This window comes from Diachasmimorpha longicaudata, chromosome 2, assembly GCF_034640455.1.
Source record: "Diachasmimorpha longicaudata isolate KC_UGA_2023 chromosome 2, iyDiaLong2, whole genome shotgun sequence".
Classification (NCBI taxonomy): Eukaryota; Metazoa; Arthropoda; class Insecta; order Hymenoptera; family Braconidae; genus Diachasmimorpha; species Diachasmimorpha longicaudata.
In genome coordinates, this window is record NC_087226.1 from 5,983,054 (window position 1) to 6,004,146 (window position 21,093).

General features: G+C 39.1%; 1 protein-coding gene across 5 annotated transcripts in view; it reads right to left on the reverse strand.

Annotated features, from left to right (window-relative positions):
• LOC135172530 (paired box protein Pax-8) overlaps nt 1–21,093 on the reverse strand; it is an 85,880-nt gene that overhangs the window by 4,594 nt on the left and 60,193 nt on the right. For all 5 annotated transcript variants that reach the window (XM_064138579.1, XM_064138583.1, XM_064138578.1 and 2 more), the window contains 6 exons: nt 20,706–20,871; nt 17,259–17,456; nt 5,758–6,011; nt 2,234–2,319; nt 1,865–2,147; nt 667–762 (listed from right to left, as the gene is read on the reverse strand). In XM_064138579.1, coding sequence (XP_063994649.1) covers nt 667–762; nt 1,865–2,147; nt 2,234–2,319; nt 5,758–6,011; nt 17,259–17,456; nt 20,706–20,871 — 1,083 coding nt within the window. The remainder of the gene's footprint in view (nt 1–666; nt 763–1,864; nt 2,148–2,233; nt 2,320–5,757; nt 6,012–17,258; nt 17,457–20,705; nt 20,872–21,093) is intronic.

The following is a 21,093-nucleotide window of genomic DNA, read 5'->3' on the forward strand; positions in this document are numbered from 1 at the left end:
TTGACTGACAGATTACGGCACAGTCACGTAATTTTTCAAGAGTTTTTCTCCTCGTCCAGGGAAGTGAAGTTTAGAGGATGAGAACAACATAAAAAAATCGTATAATTCGCTCAAATCTGTTTCTACATTGAAATGTTCATCACTCAATAGCATCATCATAATCATGTAAGTGATTTCACTTCGCCTGAGCTACACGTGTGTTCTTCGAAAAATTAAGCTACGCGAGTTTTACGGAGAATTTTTGTATACCTTTATTTATTCAAAATCCAAGATACCTTTTGTTGATCACAATATCGTATCGTTGTTATATTAGGAAGTGTCGATATATCAAAGCAAACTAAGATAATGGGCACGTGTTATAATCCTCAAAAAATTGAATTCTCGTTCAGCCCAAGGCTTTGACAATTCACGTTTATTGACAAAGAAAGTGTTACTTCGAAGTTGATAATCTATGAGGATATAACACATGAAATATGTTGTACCATAAAGCCACTCGATATGGTAGATATGCAATTGGAAAGTGATATATCTTGGTCGTACATTATATAGGTACACAAGTTGCGAAACAAGACACACGACACGGACAACAAGCATTTTATAACATTTTATATTGATAGATTTAAAACAATATTCACAAGTATTTTTATATCAATGTAATGAACTCACCGCTTGTGTGGTAAGGGGACATGTTAGCTCCATCCAGTGTTTGGCTTAGTTTCAGTTCTTGCATCGAAAGTGGTGCAAGTGGGGTCAATGTTCCACCTGTTATGATTAACAATCATCGAAAATGGCGTTAGTTTTATTGATTGGTCAGGATCTTTCATTATCTGGGGTTACAGAGCTACAGGGGCCAAGTCAGATGTGAGAAAAACAACAGAGCAGGGGAGAAAAAGGAGAAGAATCTTTGGACCATCTCTACGGTAGCGCAGTTTGAATTTCATGAGATGTGCTGCCACTTACACGGCTGGCTTCTTTCGCGTGTTCGTTCAATGGTTACACGGCGACGACGATGCCGACGACCGCTCTCGGTTCACCACCCGCCGCTGTATAAACCATAGACCGAAAACACTCATAGGAGCTAAGGATCATCACCCACCGACCAGAGCTACCTCAATTATTTTTCACTACATCCCCTGCAGATGCCTAAGTTCACTTCACTTCACTCTCAAACGTTAACATTATTTATGCTAATGAATGCCGATGAGTGAAATTTTTATAGATTTTTTTGATTCCGAATGGAAGTATTGTAGTTGTGAAGGTGGGGGGATATAACCGTGGGAAAGACAATCGGCTGAGAAAAGGGATGATGAAGATAATAGTGGGGACAACTGTCAACTAAATTACGGATGTTCAACATCCAATTGTTGTGAAAAAAATAACTTTTTTGTGTTTTTTCATTATTGAATGGCTCACGAAATTTTGTGGCGGTGCGATGATTTTCATGTGATTGTTTTCCAGTTTTGAGATTTTTCATTAAGTTTAAAAAACAGAAAAATACAGGGACTACTTTGAAACTTCACGAGTCATTAAATAATGATAAAACGCAAAAATGTTGTATATTTTTACGTAGATCCCTTCGTAAATTTGTCGCAAATATGAAAAATAAACGCGAATTTTAGTGGAGAGGGTGGAGAGTTCGTAAAAATCTGATAAAATTAATAGAACAAATATCCTGTCTAATTTAACAGAAAGAAATAAACAATAAAATATGTGTGACAGATGGGAATGACTGCTAGTTCATTACCAAAAATTACGATCGTCTTCATTATTCATAACATCAATGTTTATGGCCGTCAAAGATTTTTTTCCCAGGACAGAAGTTGAAAGTAACTGATGATTTGTTTTCATCTCTTATTCAACTTACCTATGGTGCCCCCTATGGGCGGGGAGTACAGATGGGATGTCGGCGCTTGCGTCATAGTACTGATGGTGCCCAGGGAGTCATACAGCTCAGCCGAAGTAGCAATGGCATTCCCGGGAAATCCACCGTGTTCGTAGTAACCTCCGGTATTTCCACTGGCACCATTGGTACCTTGTGTATTGTTATTTCCAGCTCCACCGCCGCCACCACCACCACCGCCTCCACCAAGCTCATTCATCAGCTTACTATGCTCATCCTTGATACTCCACCCTTTACTTGACCATAACTGAAAAACCAGATTTTTTTTTCATTATCATCCATTCTAATTTGATTGATCGATGAAAAATATTTTTAATGATTAGCTGTGCTTACGTTGGAATAAAGTTGATCTCCATTGTAGTTATTCCGTTGTCTTTTGAGGTCATCCTCGGCGTGGTCGCTCAGATCTCTATTATCATCTGCGTGGTAAAATACAAAATAAATGGATAAAGTCAAGTCAAATCAAGCGCATCTCTAGAAATGAAAGCGCGAGATATAATTGAATCTATCGTTTCTACACGAGAAAAAAAATATTCAGTAAAAATTACGGAACTCGCTGGTCGCTCATAGATTGAGGAATTGACAGGGAAACTGACACAATAAAATCGTAATTTCTCCTACGGAGAGAAAAATTCATCAACAATTACATGCCTGTTCCCTAATCTGCCAGGAAACATAGTATTCAGTAAAAATGACGGAACAGTTACGTATTTTTTCCCTGAACGTTCTATACTTTCTCTGAAACGTTTCGGACTTTTTCCGGAAAGTTCACTGAAAAAGTGGTTAACTGTTACATCATTTTTACCAAATATTGTTTTGACTGGCAGATTACGACGATTCATATAAAAATTACAGAATTTTCAGGAAAAATTCAGAGTTCGGTACAATTTCCCACATTCGCACTTCGCTCCAAAAATTACGGAAAAGATGTAATTTTTATTCCAGATCTCTCTCTGTGCACCCTTTGGAGTGTATGAGCTATTCTGAGTTGTGCTCTCTGTGACATTAATAGATATACAGAAACAATTACGATTCCATTATGCTTCATGTCTTTATTATCTGGCGGTTATCCCAGGGAGTTTAATATAGAATAACAGACATGAGGGATGTTTTACGTGTGCAGAGAAAGGGAGAGTGTACCGATGGGTAGGTGGAGGGGAGTGATATCGTCGGACCACAGAGGAGAACAAAGGTACAGCTTCCAACGGGGGTGAAAGGGAGGGGATTGGTCCGAAATACGAGTGACAGAGGGGAATGGGACATGTCGAGGTGACTCGCGTACGAGGTATTCTGAATAATTAAATGACCATCTGAGGGATGGGAAAAGGGGATGAGGGAGGGACGGAGAGAGAGAGAGAGAGGGAGAGAGTGCTAGCATAGGGCTCGTTAAACCTCCCTGTCAAGTTGTGATTGTCCGACCGACGGAACCCGGGGCCATTTTGATTCGAGTGTGTGCAGCACTACGGGCTTGTTTCGAGCTGGCTATAAAATCCCCAGTCCACTCTCCATATATGTATACTACCTACTAGTGGACCCATTACGCGCCCATCCAAACTCATCTCCTCCTTTTCTCTTCCATCCTTTGCTATTTCTCCTACCTCGCGAATCAATTGGATCTATTCACGGTCCCGAAAAATCGAATTAATCGTTGATTCAACTCTCTACTGAGACTAACACTCGGGAGACGAATAACAATATTTTATCCGGTGGTTTTTAAGGGTTTAAAAAATGTCGACAAAAGATCAATCTTGCACACTTTTCACCTGAGTAATTCTTAACGATATTAATGAGCCCTCGACATTTTAAAACTTCCCCGCGACCTCTGGTCCTGCTGTGAACGTCAAAAAAAATTTTCCGATAAAAAAAGTAACGCGTCAATATTTTTCTATCTCAATGTTTTCAAGGGCTATCGTATTCATCTGTAAGATCCCATACGAATAGTGAACATATGTACATATGTACCGAGATTCTTTAAAACCATCATATGTCGTAATTTAATGCGATTCCAAGGCGTTCCCGAGTAAAATTGGAAAATCTAAAAATCGGCCGATTTTAAAGTGTCCATTCGAAGGCAAAAAAATTAATGTATATATTCGATGGCACGGGTGGGACAAGTTATGAATGTGTATAGCCAAAAAGAGCAGTAAATCGAGTAATTCGATTGATATACAACGAAAAAAGGGAGAGCGTATGAGGGTAGTTTTCCCTCATATTATATTCTTTCGATCTCACTCACCCTGACATTATTCGAAAGCAATTGAGTCAATGTTGAGCAATACAATACATGGGTAATAATGGACTCTGGGGTGAATCTGGACCCCTGGGTTTATGGTGGACCTCTCAAGTGTACATCAATATACACTGTATCGTTATTGTGTGTGTGTGTGCTGGTTCGAGGGAGAGACAAGGCTGAAAGCAAACCGATCGAGGGAGATTTCGTGGGGATCTCCAATAGGGTATATAGATGCTGTACATAATGATATAAGAAGGCAAATATAATGCACCAACATTTCTCAAAAATATATGACCACTTGAAAATTTTTTTCTCCTCAAAAGAGAAAAAAAAATTTAACAGTTGTCTCGGTTTTTGTTCATTTTCATTTGTTCTTCTTCTTATTCTTCAATTTTTTACTTTCAAGAATTAGAAAGCGTAGCAATGTTCGTTACCGAGGTGAGATTGCGGTAAAAGAAAAACCGACAGTCACTCGTATAGCGGTCGCGTGTAATTAGTTTGGAAATCGTCAAATTTTTGCATAGACCTGAATTTAATGATTGTTGAAAAATAGGGGAGAAACAAAAGGTGCAAATCATTGATTTCAGCATATCGACGATTGGAATTAGTGGAGATTACAGATTACGATGAAAAGTGCTGTGATATTAGAAACAGGAAAAGGCCAGGCTAATGCAGTGTTATTGCTTGAGCGTCGCAAATATTATATAGAATGCCCGAGGGGCTGTGGTCTGTGTGAAGTTTATAATCTAATGCATGCCTACACCCTCGAACCGCACACACTCTGCGACGCCGTATTTTGCCTGAGGGGAGAGCATTGAGTGCTTTCACCGCATTCGCTCGTGCCGCCACCGCCACTTCCCTCAATCGCATATCACAGAGCATTCATAATGAAATTATATCGAATTACCCGTATGCACGTCATTCCTCGTATACACTTTACAAATTTTCGACCCGATGGTGTGAATGTCTCAAGACTATGACCAGACAAAGCAACAAAATTGACGGGACACGGTGGAAAAAATTGAGGTTGAATTGTCATGTTTCGACTATAGATATCTGCGGAGAAATTCATTGCTAATCCCGAGAGCATTTTTTCGCATAGACCACGTTCAATCCGATCTAATGCACTACGACCAAGAAGTGACAGGAAAAAAAAATGCAAAAAGAAAAGTGCATCACGCAGAGTTGCCACGTGTCATGAATATTTTTGGACGTATATAGTGTATTCACGCAATGACAGCTAAATGAATGGCAACACGTGTGCTCTCTACGGACATTTGACTGATACTCTAGTGGATATAAATTTCGGGTCATATAATATTATGCAGTTGAAAAATGTGATCTGAACGATTTGAGGATATCCAAGAAACGCATCTATGGATGCTATCACCTCCAATCAATAAATTTATCAATCAAGTTCTCTTAGAATCCTGCAATTATTTTTTAAAATATATCTTTTGCGGAATTAATTAATGATGGTCAAACTAATTGGATTGATTTCTGGTAAAACTATGAAGATGAGTAAATTTAACAATTATTTGTAGGAAGAAATCCTCACCCGGTTCAATAACTCAAACAAAAATTCTATAAAATATCTGGATATATTTAGTATTCAGTGGCTCACCATCATCAGTGCGTTTTCGTTTGATACTATTGCCATTAGGATCTTGATGATGTGGGGGAATACCAAGAATCCCACTAATACTGTATGCATTTGGTGCAGTGGCATTTGGAATTCCAGTTGCTGTAGGTGGTGCATGCGCTATCACTGATACCGAACCCCCTGAACCTGGTTGACCCTGTTGTTGACCCTGCTGTTGTGCCTGTTGCTGTTGATGGGCGTGTTTCGCTTTTTCCGCTGCCTTATTTCTTACAATCCTGAAACAATGGAAAGTGTACAATTCACTGCAATGGATTTCCAATAGTTGTGGATTTAGACGTTTCATATACTCGTAGATTGTAATGATAAATGGCACGTCCGCGCTCGATTCGCTCCGGCTTTGTGGATGGGAGGGTTGGTACGATCATTAATTAAGATTACGCGGGTCACTTCGCGCGTCAGCCGATATGTGGTATATATTGTATGTGTAACATAGGACCGAGAGGGGCGCTCGATGACGCGGCGCAAAGTTATCATAATCACAGTTTAACTTGAGAGACTAACGAACTCTGGATTCATTCTTGCGTGTAACTGCTTATTATCGTTAATGTATATTTGTCAAGTGTTGAATGTACGTGGTAATATAAACTTTTGAAAAATACACTGCAGTATTTTTTAAACATCTATTGCTCTTATCAATTACTGTCTGTGAATATTTTTCCGCACTGGCTCTTGTGTTTATAGTAACTGTAAAAAAAAAACTCTCATTGTCTGGCTTTAATTAAAAAATACGTACAATTCAGTAGATAACACATACTATATATATACATAAACTTATAGACTTTGTTTTTCAGTATACATATACGTATATATCACAATTTATGTATTATTATTTTATATAGAAAATATTGAAAATTTCCAATGCTGACGCACGATTTGTCCCGGATATCAACATGAAGTCGTGTACTGGGCTTTTTTAATTTAAAATATTCCATACTGCACAATAATTGTCCGGGAATTTTTATCTGTGCATTTAACAAATTGTAGGGAGAAATAATTCGATAGCCACATTCATACCAGCACCGCATGTTATGGTCGGCGGTAATGTCTCGACATTTAGACGATTCCCGTGGCGATGTGTTTGCGGGTTAGGTAATCGCGGGGGTTCGCGAGCGTCGGCGATCAATCAGATGACACCTGTTGCCCATGGAACAAGCCACAGACTCGTATTCGTGAGTGTATATGGCTCCGCGCCCTTTCATTCACCACCTTCGCCAATTCGCAACAATTAGGTACGATCCTTATCGTGGCACGCCTTCATCGTATTAGAGGAAGGGAGTTAAATGACTGGGTCCACTCGTTAATAAACCACGTTCTACTGTATTAAATCTGTATTTTCATAGCTAACTTATTGAATAATATAATTATATGTTGTCCGTTGCTGCACACTATTGTAGATATTTAAAGGCCATCAACGTGTTTGCTTTTTTAAATAACCAGTTTCCAGTTACACTGGCGATGGTGATATATATAAGCTTCAATTGAAAATGGACGGTATTTACGCGAAAGCTGTTTTACTGCATGTGAAAAACAATTTTTTTATTAAACAAAAAACTTTTTGTGAATGATCTGATCTATTTCCAATTTTTTCGATCCGTTTTTCATTACATTTTCATTACATTTTACTTCAAGAGATATTGATACTTCAATAATAGACAGGCGTAAGTTATATGCGGTCAACATATTGATACTCCTGTTTGTTATTCTCTAATATCAAAATCATAGACTCGAAATTTTTCACTCCCCTTCGCTACGAACAGTAACAAAATATTTATCTACCTAAACCAATCGAATCTGCTTCAATGTAAATTTAATTTGAGCAAAAATTTATTTGCGGCTCTTCAAAGAAATTCACATGAAGAAAAAAATTCCTTTAAAATTACGTGCCTGTTTCCTAATTTTTGCCGAATAGTTTCTTGACTAGCAGAATATGGAATAAGCACGTAATTAAAAAAAATTCTCTCCACTGATTGATTCAGTTTAAATAAATTTCGTGAGTTGCAAATCAATCAGTTTTCTCTGTGAACGTTTCGTCAGCCTTTCCATAACCATCAATTACTTTGTATATATTCGTTAAATTTGTATCCATGCGCTTCTAGTAATTGCAAGATATTTTTGTCAAACAAATGAGTAAGTTTCTTTGGGTACACGCAGTTGATATGCGAGTGGTACAAAGTTATAGGGGAAGGCGAAAAGTATGTCTCCCTCGACGACTCTGGATTTCTCCCAAATGTCTACTTGAGAACTAAACTCCTTAACTATCCCCAGCAGTAATACGTTTGTTAATCTCAGTTCTCAGCCCTTCGCGAGTGAAAAAAAGATGAAAGAATTGCGTGCATATCAAAACGTGTCAATATCTCAGGAACGAATGTAAAGTTTTTCTACTGTGAGCCCATGTTCACTCTTAACACAACAAATAGAACGCAAATTACACTAGTAATTTTCATCGATATATTCTCGCCCCAGTTGAACTACAGTGGTACCACTCTCGATTGAATCCTCGAATTCATCAGTTTGGCATGTGGTAAGGAACTTGGAAGGATGCGATGACTAGTGATGCCATCAACCGCATCACAATAGTATTCATATTAGGTATTGCATCAGAAAAATGGAACAAAAGTAACGCAGAAAGGCAGGGTATAGCAGCCAAAGCTCTGTTCTGGAACCACAAACTTTAATGTTAGCATTACTTTTATGCGCGACTTTATGCCAAGTATCCCATCAAATATATGACCCAGCGTTGCCGCTTCCCGGGGAACCTTCCGCCCCCTCTCTGTCCCTCAGCGCTTCAGCTAAATTATTGCGAATAAAACTTTATACTCAAATTACCTCTACGCTAACTTTATCGCATTTCACCCGAGCGCTCGCGCGAGCTACGCTCTTCAATTCATAGGTATGCTATAGATGTTACATCCGTAATATCAAAACGCGATCCGTCGTTGAGATATTTGTCTCCTTAAAATACAGCCATCAAATGTTATTTCTTGATAGTTATTTGGAAATGCACACATCGTCCATACTTTTTTAAAGAAAATTGTGATGAGCTCATCGATCCTAAAATCATGGCGCCACTCTGGCAAAATATCAATGCGAAGTTACGTTGACAGCAGAAGAAATCACGGAAAATATTCGTTGAAGTTCCGAAATAACGTCAGAGTCATTAAAAATTGCTGGAGAATGAGACGAACCCCCAATAACAATTCTTCCTAAAATAAATTATCTCGAATCTACAGAATTATTCGAAGTCAATTGAAATCACGAAATTGTATCCCGATCTGCGCGAAATAACGGATTTTGTTTCTCCCTGCAGTCACTGAAATTAAGACTGAAATCACGTGAAGTCGGCTCCATTTCCAAATAATAGTGTCAATTAATCAGTAAGTGTTAATCAGCAGGTCCTTGAAAAAAAATCACTTGAATGGTAATTTCGAGGAGATAAATTCTTGAAGCGCGATCGTCTTTTCGAGGAGACTTAGATAATCCGAAGAAAGGACTAGTGTAGCGTCGAGGATTTGTGGTTGGGGGGGCGAACATATCCGAAATCTCAGGATTTTCGGGTGAATTTAGCGGTTCTACGGACAGATGCTTGCGTAAGTTGGTGGTCGTAACGTGTCTCTGAGGACTACGCCAAGGTATACCTAGCCTCCGGGTCTATCTACCATTTTCAGAGCCAGAACAGGAGGATACAATACGGAGACTCTGGCTTTTCGCCCATTGTACTCTGCCCGACGCTTGGATTAAAGGACAATAGCTGGAAAAGGTGTACTCTGATATCCCACCACACCTCTTTGAACGAGAACTCTCGACGTAGTAATGTACACTGAGAACAATGCCACCACCCAACGAATTTACTGTTTCGACTTTAACTTGATTATGGTAAACTTGTGAGTCAAAATTACCTGACCCTGTTTTCCCTTATTTTTCTACCATTTTTTTTGCCGCTTCAGGATCACCACCCAAAGTAAATAATATATTACATAGTCGGAGAGACAACAGTATTAATAAATGAACAGATCGAGTTTCCATGAGGTGTCTATTTTCCACCCCTGGGCAATGCAAACTCTATTGTTTGTGTAAACAGCTGCTGATCCCAGCAACTATATTAACTCGTGAATGTATATGTATATACACCATTAAATGTCTGCGTACTAGAGTGGCTGTTTGTTTGCTGTGTGCGTGTGTCACAGAGTCACACAAAAGGTGTTCAGCCAACAATGCAAACTCCCGGAGTCAACAGTCACGACGATCCTAAGCACAATGTAACACACGATTTATAATAATATATATAAGTGGGGACCCCTGGTCGGATTTACCAAAAGGCCCTCGACGACTCTATCTATGATCCATTATAGAGTTCATCGTATTCTAGTGAAAAGACACCCTAGTCTGGGACTGCCCTCTTTCATTCCCCTCTGTCAATTTTAGATGTCTACAGAAGAAATCTACTACAGGAAAATTAATCTCGAAATGTCCAATAAAAAATCGATAATTTTTTCATAATTACTCATCGGATTATTCATGAGACTTTTCATGGATTTTTGCGTTCGGTTGATTGGATTCTGGAATATTCAGTGGCATTGGGATTTTTCGGTTCTCAAGATCATCCAAATTATTTTACAATTCATGCTATTAACAATGGACATAGAATAGCACACAGAAAAATATTCAATAGAAATTACGGAATTCAAGTTCACGTACCGACTACCGAAGTGAATAGAATAATTTACGAAGTGGTATCGTAATTTTTAATCGAAATTTTATGAAGAAGTTATGGAGTATATCATAAAAATTCCGTAAAAATTTTCTTAATCAGATTTTGCTCGTAAATTAAGGAGGAGAAATGCAATTGTTATTGAACAAGTCCCTTTGTGCAGAAAAAAATTCAAGAGCCAAGTGAAAATTGTCTGATCCAGATTGTCCCTGTGTTTCATGCGTCTGTTGATGGTGAATTTATACCACTGTAAATATATTTTTCCACATATTTCAGATTTTTTTATTTTCTCCCAAAAACGAGTTGCCATCCCCACCTTTATATTGCTGTCCATGCGTGTCCAACGATTTTCCACGGGATGTACGCGACACGGTTGCGTTTGCAAACGTCATTATTTTATCTCCATCTCTCTCCTGCGAATAGAGGCAGAATTCCGACACAGTACAGGGGTTGGAGGTTCAAAGGGACCTGGGAGGGAGGTGAGTTGTGGCGGCTGACGCCGTCATTTTGCCCGCCACGGCCAATAGCGTTATATCATCCACGGGGTAGAGCGGGCGTAACCCCCGATAGGGTGGAATCAAACTCTATTCTCTTCAATATCGATAACCATATACCCTGTTTCTGTATATAATAAGCTTTAAAAATGGCAATATCATCAGTGCGGAGAGTGGCAAAAGGGCCCAGTCAGTTGGATAAAATCAGCGCGTGCATCAATTATATTGAAACAGCATATTTTCTTTTTCAAATAATTTACTCAGTTAAAATACGGTCCACATTACCGCAATATTTGCTGTCATTCCTCGACTACTTAATATTTTTTATCCGTTAGCCTCCATTTTTTATTCAATTTTCTACCCCAGCGGGTGAACTACAAATCCCACCATCAAAACTTCCCTCCGCGAGCTGTTCTTTAATAATTAAACAAATGATTGAATGCTATTCAATCATTTTGCGGGTTTCGCGACGAAAAAACGAGCAGCCCAGTTACGACATTAAAAAATTATGCAAATTATTGTATATATTTATGTAAAACAGTTCGTGATTTTTTTTCTCCGGAAGGTAAGTGTCCATTTCCTCCCTCAAATTATCCAAAAGAGAAAATTAAATTGAGTAAACGGGTAATGCGGGGGTGCTGAACTTAATGTAATGCTGTTTGGATGAGTGCGGTAAAGTTGGCTTTCGATAAAAGTTGTAAAAAATATTGTGAGGAATCTTCGGAGGGATGCCAAAGACAAAGACGAGGGGAAACTGGTAAGGGAGGAGGAATATATAGGAGGGAGAGACTATGAAATAGTTGGTGGTGGTGTTCTCCGGTGCTGGCTTGCCGTGAATTTCACAGCATCAGGGACAAAGGGACCAAGGCATAACGTTGTTGGTGGGGTGTAGCGTGGCCGACCATCCGGTTTCATCGCGGTTCCGTCTGTCCTCTGACGTTTCCACGGCAACCCGACAATTTCTAGACTCCTCGGTTTGTTTGTACTCCTGGTGCTGAGAGCATCCCACACATATACAAGGACAATGGCTGAGGATGAGATGGAGAGAAATGCCGGAGTAGGAGTAGAAATACCAACGTCGGAAGCGTAATTGTAACTTCATTTGAGGCTAATTTTGGTTTGGAGGGTATGATGAAACGCGGTAATAATTACATTATCTTGACACAAAGGAGCGTTATGGATACACACGGTACTTGCTATATATAATGCTATCACTGTAGTGCTTGGTCGGTATATTCTTGTTGGCCACATTGACAACATATCGTCGCTACGATATACATCCCTCTCACAAAATCCCCACAACCAACCACCACGAAGAGAGTACTTTGCCACTGTGAAAGGAGGGTTCGCAAATATGGCTGCTTTAATGAACCTCTAGACACCATATTGTTTCAGACGTATGTGTCATGTTGATATGGGTATGGCAACACTTATTATATATGTAAGCACTTATGATACATATATGTAATTCCATGCCCAGCGGATCAATGGCTGACTCTAATCCGGGTAAAAATTAATGGTCATTTTTTTACACTGGGAGAACAGAAAATTAATCTCTCCAGTTTCTAACTTGCGTTCACTCTCTCCCCAATTTTATGTTATTAGCCCTCCGGAATTGACTAAAATTGCTACGGTGGTTAATATTTGGCTCATTAAAAGTCAGTTTATGAAAAAATGGAGAGAATTTTTGGAGCTCAAGAAGGAGAGAAAAATTGGTTAAAAATTACGTGCCAGGTCCATAATTCGTCAGTCAAAGGAATGTTCGGTAAAAATTACGGAACAGTAACGCACTTTATCACTGAACTTTCAGGAGAAAGTCCAAAACGTTCCAGAAAAAATATGGAACGTACACAGTGAAAGAATGCGTAACTGTGCCATAATTTCTGCCTAATATTTTTTTGACTGACATATTACGGAACGGGCACGTAATTTTTAAACAATTTTTCTCTCCGTGCAGTTGTTTAAAAATACATCAGAAAAATACGTCATAATGATTCCACTAAAATTTTAAATCCCCTCTGTCATCTTCTATCAGGTACAGAACGTTAGGTATCTGGAATAATTGTAGTTTTTTTTTCTCCTCCCCAAAGTTATTTATGGAAGCGTAATTTAATAACCGTAGAGATGAACAGGCTGATAAACTTGCTGGCATGGGGTGGAATGTCGAAAAGTAGCATGAAAGTATCTGGCGCTCTTGTGTGAATTCATTGACTGAATATCTCTTATTTTCTTTTTTATTCTTTTTTTTCGTCGGGTTTATTTTCTGTCTCCGTCTCACATGTACATCATCGGACCCCAAGCCATATGGTACTCTTGCTTCAGCACGCTTCCAGGGGTGCGAAATGATATGGAAGTAATGGAAGAGCACGGGCCCTTATTGTGCATTCGAAAGATTGACCCGTCCGATAGAAAGTTCGATCATGAAAAAGCCAGTGTTTGCCCGGCCCTCTACCTTTTTCCATCTCACTTTGCCTGAATGACACCTCCGTTGACAGATTGATACAATTCCCAAGAGTGAGATTTTCAGCGACAGATTTTCTACCAACTGTTACACGCACCCGGTCATCATTACACATCCTTAAACTGACTTGAGTGCTGCATTCCTGATGTATTTAATTATACCCGGCTGAATAATTTTGCTGGCTGATTATCAATCTCCGCAGATACACGACCTTGAATTAAATAATCACCGGAAGATTCTGTTGATAGTATTTAAACTGATATACCTATCAGTATATCCGTATAAGTATACGGGACAGAATACCAAGGAGGTTAGACTCAGCGTAAAATCTCCCTCGGATGAAGCTGGAGTTCCTTATCGATCTGCACCCTGAGGCTGCTCTTTCTACAGTTGAGAGTGGAACGAGAAGTCGCTCTAGGTTGCCTGTACCATCAAAATCTACTATATATTCCTCTTTCGCTCTGGTTCCGTATAACGTGTATAAGGTTAGGAGCATCGACGAAGCGCCGTCTACTCGAGCGTGACTCCGCAGTCCAAGCCAAGCCTATCAATATTTCCTACCCCCGAAATGCTTTCTCTTCTATCCTCTTGGCTTGTTTGCCTCTCATTCGTCTCACATTGAAGGAAGAAGCCTCAAATTTTTTTTCCCGTTTTTTATGCATTGTCAAGCATCCTTCATTTTTAGGGTTCTCAAATGCCCATAGAATTGGCTTGGTCCAGCTTTTCCAAAATAAAATCACTATTTTATTGGAAATGATTGTTCATCACAAAACCTCCTCAATCAAGTCCACTTCTATTTCAAAACCTGCATTTTAATTTTTTCATCAGGTAATTAAGTCAACCCGGTACTAAATAAAAATATTGAAATCGGTTGATCGGAAAAGTGGGGGGTAAGAGGGGTGAAGCAACCATTGTAAAAATAGAAAAAAATATCAGAGCAAAATCTGGTCAATTCAAACCATTCGAAAGCGCCATCAATTTATTGTTGTTGAAAAAAGCATCAAAACATCCCTCAGTAACACGCCCACTATCCAATGCTCGTAACTCCATGTTTGTATTATTTCATTTATTATTGAGGGGAAAATAAAAGAAATGTAGAGTGAAAGCTGCACGAGAATCGACTACAATCCAATCCCAGTCCATTAACCTGGTCAAAATTTCGGAGAAAAACAAAATAGAAAAAACAACCTGGCCCTCAACCATATACCTATAGATTGTTATGGAGTTAGAACAAAAGAGTGAAGAAAAGTGGATAAAAAGCTCGGTGGTTAGAGTCAGACGAACGGCATTGGACCCGCAGTGAAAAAGCTCGGAACTATTAACGTCCAATCTTTACTTCTTTCAAGCTTGTTTTTCACATTGTTCACAGACTGAAACTCGTCTCCACTCAGTTATCTATCTATATATTATGTTATTTTTCGCTATGGAGCTCTCCATTATCTACCCCCCCCCCCTCCCCCTCCTCATCATCCTCGCTTCTTACTTCACTCTCACTCCCATTCCCCATTCACCATTGCTTGTCTTGCTGTGTGGAATATCTCATTCCAAAATTGTCTTTTCCACTGCTTATGACGACGATAACTTATATAGGGTGTGTGCCATTAGTTTTTCATACCAGAGACGACACTCATCTGAGAAAAGAAAATGTATCATCGTAACCGGACGAAATCACGAACTTCGGAGCCGTTTTTTTCCGACAAACTTGAAGGAAAAATTTAATGAACAATGAGTGGGAAAATATATTGTATTGTAGTTGACTTTGTATCGCTCGCAAAAATTTCAGTAGAAACTTTTTAATTGGGCAGCACCACATTGATGTGCGGTCGAACTTCATATCCAAAGCTTAATTCTGAGTTCTATTACTCTATTTCTTCATTTCACTTTCTAATGATTAAGAAATCAGCTAATCACCCACTCATTCTCGATACAATCGAATTTCTTACTTCGATAATCATCTTATCGCGATAATTTCAGATTCAAACGCAAAATCATACCAACATTCTGTTCGGAATTTTGAAATTTTGGTTCTGTTTTTCTCCTCAGACTTGTTGCAAGTATTTATTCGTCTGTCAATATCGTTCGAAACCATCGACCAATGGGAAAACGAATAAAAAGTTAGTAACGTAAAAAATCCGTAATTGTCAGTTACATTTGAGATAAAGGATATTTTTATTATTCCTAAAATGTAAAAAACTCGTACATCACCCATTTCCAAAACCCTTGACAGATTAATAAGAATGAAGATTTGAAATGTACATGAAATAAGAAGTAAAAATAGTCGGGAGTGGGCAAACCACTCGGGCTTTAGCCGTAGAGTGCCTTGTCGGATGCTCATGTGCACGTCCGGATGGAAGAAGTTGGCTTTAGTAGATAGGTGAAGGTAGATAGGGTAGGGTAAGTATCCGCGGGGTAAAGTTTTTCCAGGCGATCTCCTCTGCGCCGGATTCAGATCAATACCTCGACATCTGGGTTGCCACGCGGTGAATTCTGGGGACGTGGGGGTGCAAGAAGGAGGACGACTGGAAAAGAGGAACAAGGAGGTTACGTTTGGAGATTGGGTGGGTGGAGGCGAGAAGAAGGCCGGAGGTGAAGCTACACTCTAATACTGAGAGGTGGAGTTTACTCGAGCAACAAGCCACCACCGCGCCGTGCCGCACCCTGAGCAATCCTGGCTCCTGCAATCGTAGACACACATCGAAACCATATAACGATTGCCTCTGGCAGTAGTCACTATACATATATATATATACATACATATACACACGTCTTTGGATATGTTATACCTGGTACATGTTGCATAGGATATTTTCCACGTTATTCTCACATACGTGGACAGTGACCGAGACGATAAACGAAATATCATTTTAAAAAATCACCATCAATCTACCAACCGGGCAATTTTCATCATTGATGCTTTCAACTTAACACACTCGCGTCATTGTCATTTATTTACACATTTGATTTGATTGCGGATAGTCATACATTACACCTTGGCACCTCGTAAAAGACTATTAAGATTTGAGGATAAGATTGAAATACTTTGAGATATCTCGGGGGCGCAATTTGAAGGCTTTATCCCAACACCCTATCAGCGAATTGTAGAAATTAGGGTAGTCGACATATGCTTTCCTCGATCGGGTATCTGAACGAGGGGGTGGACGAGTGATTAGTTATCGGCTCTTATAGGGTGGCTATTCCCTCCATCAAGATAAGCTTTCTAATGTTCATGTAGTACAGAGGGATGTATATGTGGAGCCCCCACCCCCCCCCACCGCTCTCTGTTGCTATTTCCATGGGCTCTCTCCGCACTCGGTCCCATTGACCTTTTGCAGGTTCCTCGGGGAATCCCCCCGATTAATTCAAGTGTTTTTACGTAGTCCGCGCTGGGGAAAGGCGGCAGCATACTCGAGGGGTGTGAGCCTCTCCGGGGACAGTATTACAGGATATCAGCACCACACAAACTGTGCAACTTGCCCCGCGGGATTTAACAAAGTCGATGGTGAATGCAACAAAGATAGTGAAACAATTCAGAGGCTCCGCTTTCCATTGATCTACACGCATATGTCCGGAGATTAAATCAGTCCTTACTTTGGGGTTTTATTATCTCGTCTGTTTATCTGTACGAGTCTCACTCAGTCACTAGCCTTTCAATCTACCAGTTTTCTCCTTCCCCTGATTTTTGTGATAATCAAATCAAGTGTAATGCGTATCGAATCCACCAAGTGGATTTGTGGTTCAGCAGTGCTCCATTATTCAACGCAGGCAAATTATTATTGTTTTTTTTATTTCTAGCACTTACCGATTTATTGAGGAGACTGATGGCACGTTGTCCTGAGAACATATGTTTTCTGCCAACAATCTATCTCTTATCTCCCATGCAAACATCGTGGGATTGTCTCTTTTGTAATTAGCTATTGCATCTACTACGGGTGGTGTGGCCACTTTTGGCTTTGATCCACCTATAACTCCGGCTTTGAAACTCCCCGTTTCGTAATACCTGTAACAAAAAATCAATTATGGGATCACATACTAATTTTCTGATGCTAACGATGATGTGGCGATTGCTCGGGTGGTTATTTTTCTAATGAGACGTTGATGGCGAGGTCTTACATCTCAATATTTTGTTGAACTGATCGTAATCGAAACGTGATAGTATTATTTGATGAGATTATCTTCAGATCAATGGGATTCATACGGGATTTTTTTTTTCGAACGTTCAGTGGCCAGAAAATTCATTTTTTGTGATTGAAACTTTCACCGGAAATTTACTAGTAAAAATTCTGAGACCAGCGGATTTCTATTGTTTAATTAGGAAAATATGTCTGCACTCGATAAATTATACTGCTGATGAATAATGAAAGATATAATGTGCCGTATTTTTGTTAAACAAAATTCATTAAGTAAGCAGCAGTTTCGGCTTTCGTTTATAAAACATTTCAGCCAATCACCTTTTTATCTTTTTAGAAGAAAAATCGACCAGAAATCTTTAACAACTAATTTATAGTCCTTTGATTTGCCTTGAAATTGGTTACACGATAATTTCTTAGATAATTACCTAATCCAACGCAAGAAGATGAAAGGTGAGGAATAAAATCATTAGGAGAAAAAAGTTTGAGAGACTCCAACAAAGGCTGACCGAAGAACACTTGCTAATTAAAAACAATAACACAGTCATCGAAAGTAATTAAGTCAATCAGAGAAATCTAGTGGTGAAAGCAAGTGAAATTGCGGTACTTGTAGTGGTTGCAGACCGAGAAAGATCGATTCGAGTGGGATGGAAACAAATAAGAAACAATGTGATAAAACGGTTGCGAGTAAATGTTTATAATGAATCTCATGTTCTTGGCATGACGTGTCGGTTGCTCTTTGAGATGAAAACTCTCCCGGGGTATATAATACTTTATATAGGTTCATCCAGCGGGAGATCCTATCGGCCGTCGGGCCACCCAGTCAACGAGACCTTTGTGCCTAATTAGTTAAATAATATCTTTGCCAGTGCTTAAATTCAATTACACAAAACCCCCAGCAATAATGATTCGGTTGCGAGTTCGTTGGCTTGATGGATGGTTGGGCCACGTTTGGTTGTCCACATGCATACACACAGTCACATTACCACTTCCATACACCAAAATTTATATGTGCACTGAAATAATGTGCAAATGTATTCACATAAATTCCTCAACTGACCGGTGGAATTGTTGTTGAGTTGAAGAAAACACGGAAAATCACGATAGATAAATTGCGGAAAATAACACCTCGGTCTATTTAGGCCATCGAGGATGAAATGGAGCGCGAGAGGAAATGACTCGTCCATGGACGACCGCTCGTCCATCTGAGTGTTAAAAAGAAACGTTTTCTGGAGTTCAGCTGTTGGCCAAGTCTGGTTATGAATGATCATTACCACTCAAAGGGGTAATTCTACACTCCCTCAATGGAATTATTATGGATATATTGGGGTGTAAAAATCCCACGTGTATGCGTTGACATTTCACCCGCTTTCATTTACACCCCACCTTCAACTGTGAAGTATGCTTTCCCCTGCCGTATGTACGGGGAATGGGATTTTTAAATCGACCGAGGGGTACAATTGACCTAGGGATAATTCTGATTCTAAAAATGACTGATTCAATATGGCTGAGTAAAAAGGGCAGTTGATGCTGAATTGAATAAAAATACCATTACTTCGGAAATTGCTGCCATGCAGTATGTTCGTAAATATACAATTTCGGAATAATGAGGGAGAAATAAATGTTCGTGTGCAGCAGAAACAAGCGTCTCAATCTCTCACACTTTTGTAGATATTTTCCAAATGCTAGTTGACGTCTAGATGATGTAACAATTTGCCAGAATTTTACTCAACCAGACTACATATCTTTCATACGATTGTAAAATTAATAATTCATATTTAAAGTAAGATTTTATCTACTCAAAATTGATTGAAGCCTGTACTCTTTGTTTCAAGTGAAATAAAATTCCAGTAAAAATTAATTTATCTTTGATTTTTCGTGTTTTAATTGCAATTTTACAGAATGAATTGCACTGATATAAATCGATCCATATGTATCACTCCAGCAGATATACCCATTACTCCAATCTCAATAACCTTTCTATCAATTATAGTGAGCTTTTGTTATTGTACCGTTCGCAATGAGTTTCTGAAAATTGACGATCGATAAATCCATACGTGGATATAAGGTATTCGGATGTGAAACCCCATCGCTACATCCACCAATACAGAGGCGTATATCTCGTTCAATTAAAATGTCACAAAAGCTCCTGTCAACTGTTACCAAGTATGGATATGAAATGAAACAAAAAAAAAGTAAAACAATTTCAAACAGTAGCTCCAGTATCACATTTCCTTCCTCAGTAATGTAAAAAAATAATGACAATTGGAATGGATTGAATGGCTCAGAGCGGAATGTCGTGTTCATAATTCCAGTGAATGATGTGAACCACTTTTAAGACTAATTATCATTGGAGGTAGAATGAATGACATATATCCAGAGGGATGAAACGAAAACGACGGAAAGGTTACGACAACGAATAGTTTCTGAATGATGAAAAGAAGTAGAGAAGTGAACTAGAGTGGAAGAAAACATGAAAACCACATCGCATCATCTTCACAACCCCCGGGACCTTCTTTCCGGTCTCCAGTGTGGTGGGTCCCTACTGTCACGTCATCCCTTTTGTTCATCCAATAAATGTACAATGATCTGCTAGAGATTTTTCCAAACAATTTGACGTTTGAAGGCAAATGCAATGGGAATAAAATCTTCACGATGAAAATTATATACTTCGGTTAACTCTCACTTACAGAAGGGTGAAAGCATAATTAGTAATTAGGTCGAAATGATTTCGAAAATCTTAAATCCAATCATAAATTTTACCACTTGACCGACTAATATCGATGCGATAGTTTTTAAAAATTTGCATACAATATAAATTAATGATCTGATTGCCTCGAAATAAGAAAATTATTCATTTAAGATGAATCGAGTTTGGATGGGTAATTTGTCCATTGAAATGTCAACATAATAATATTTTCAAATAATGAGTGCGTAGGTCTCATGTGTAACTGAATGCACAGCAAAAAAAAAGTAACGAATAAAAGAATAAATAAAAATGAAGGAGTGAGAAAAGAAACGTAGGGGCCTCTAATATTTCGCTTGATGTAATGGACACCAGTGATGTTGATGCTGAGGCAAGAGCGGCAAAGGGAAGAGATGTATCTGTATACACTCACCTCGACAGGATCTTGGATACACAGCCGTGAGATACCCTGAGCTGCCTGGAAATGTCACACGGTCGGACGCCACTGTGCGCCAACTCGACAATCCTCTGCCTCACTACATCCGGTAGCGGTCTTCCGTTCACAAAGACACCACCGAGTTGATTCACTCCACCATGACCTGTAAATAAATATAAAAGTTTAATAATATATCAAATATCAAACATTTATCAAACATTTATCCCGGAAATTAGTAAATTGCCTGATAATTCAATTATAGAGTTGATCGTTTTGATGACACTTGGCACGAAATAAATGGTAACATCATAACTTGGCCATTAAAACCCACTCTTAACCCGATAAAGCTCACCCTAATATCATAATGGAGGGTTCCTGTGCGGTG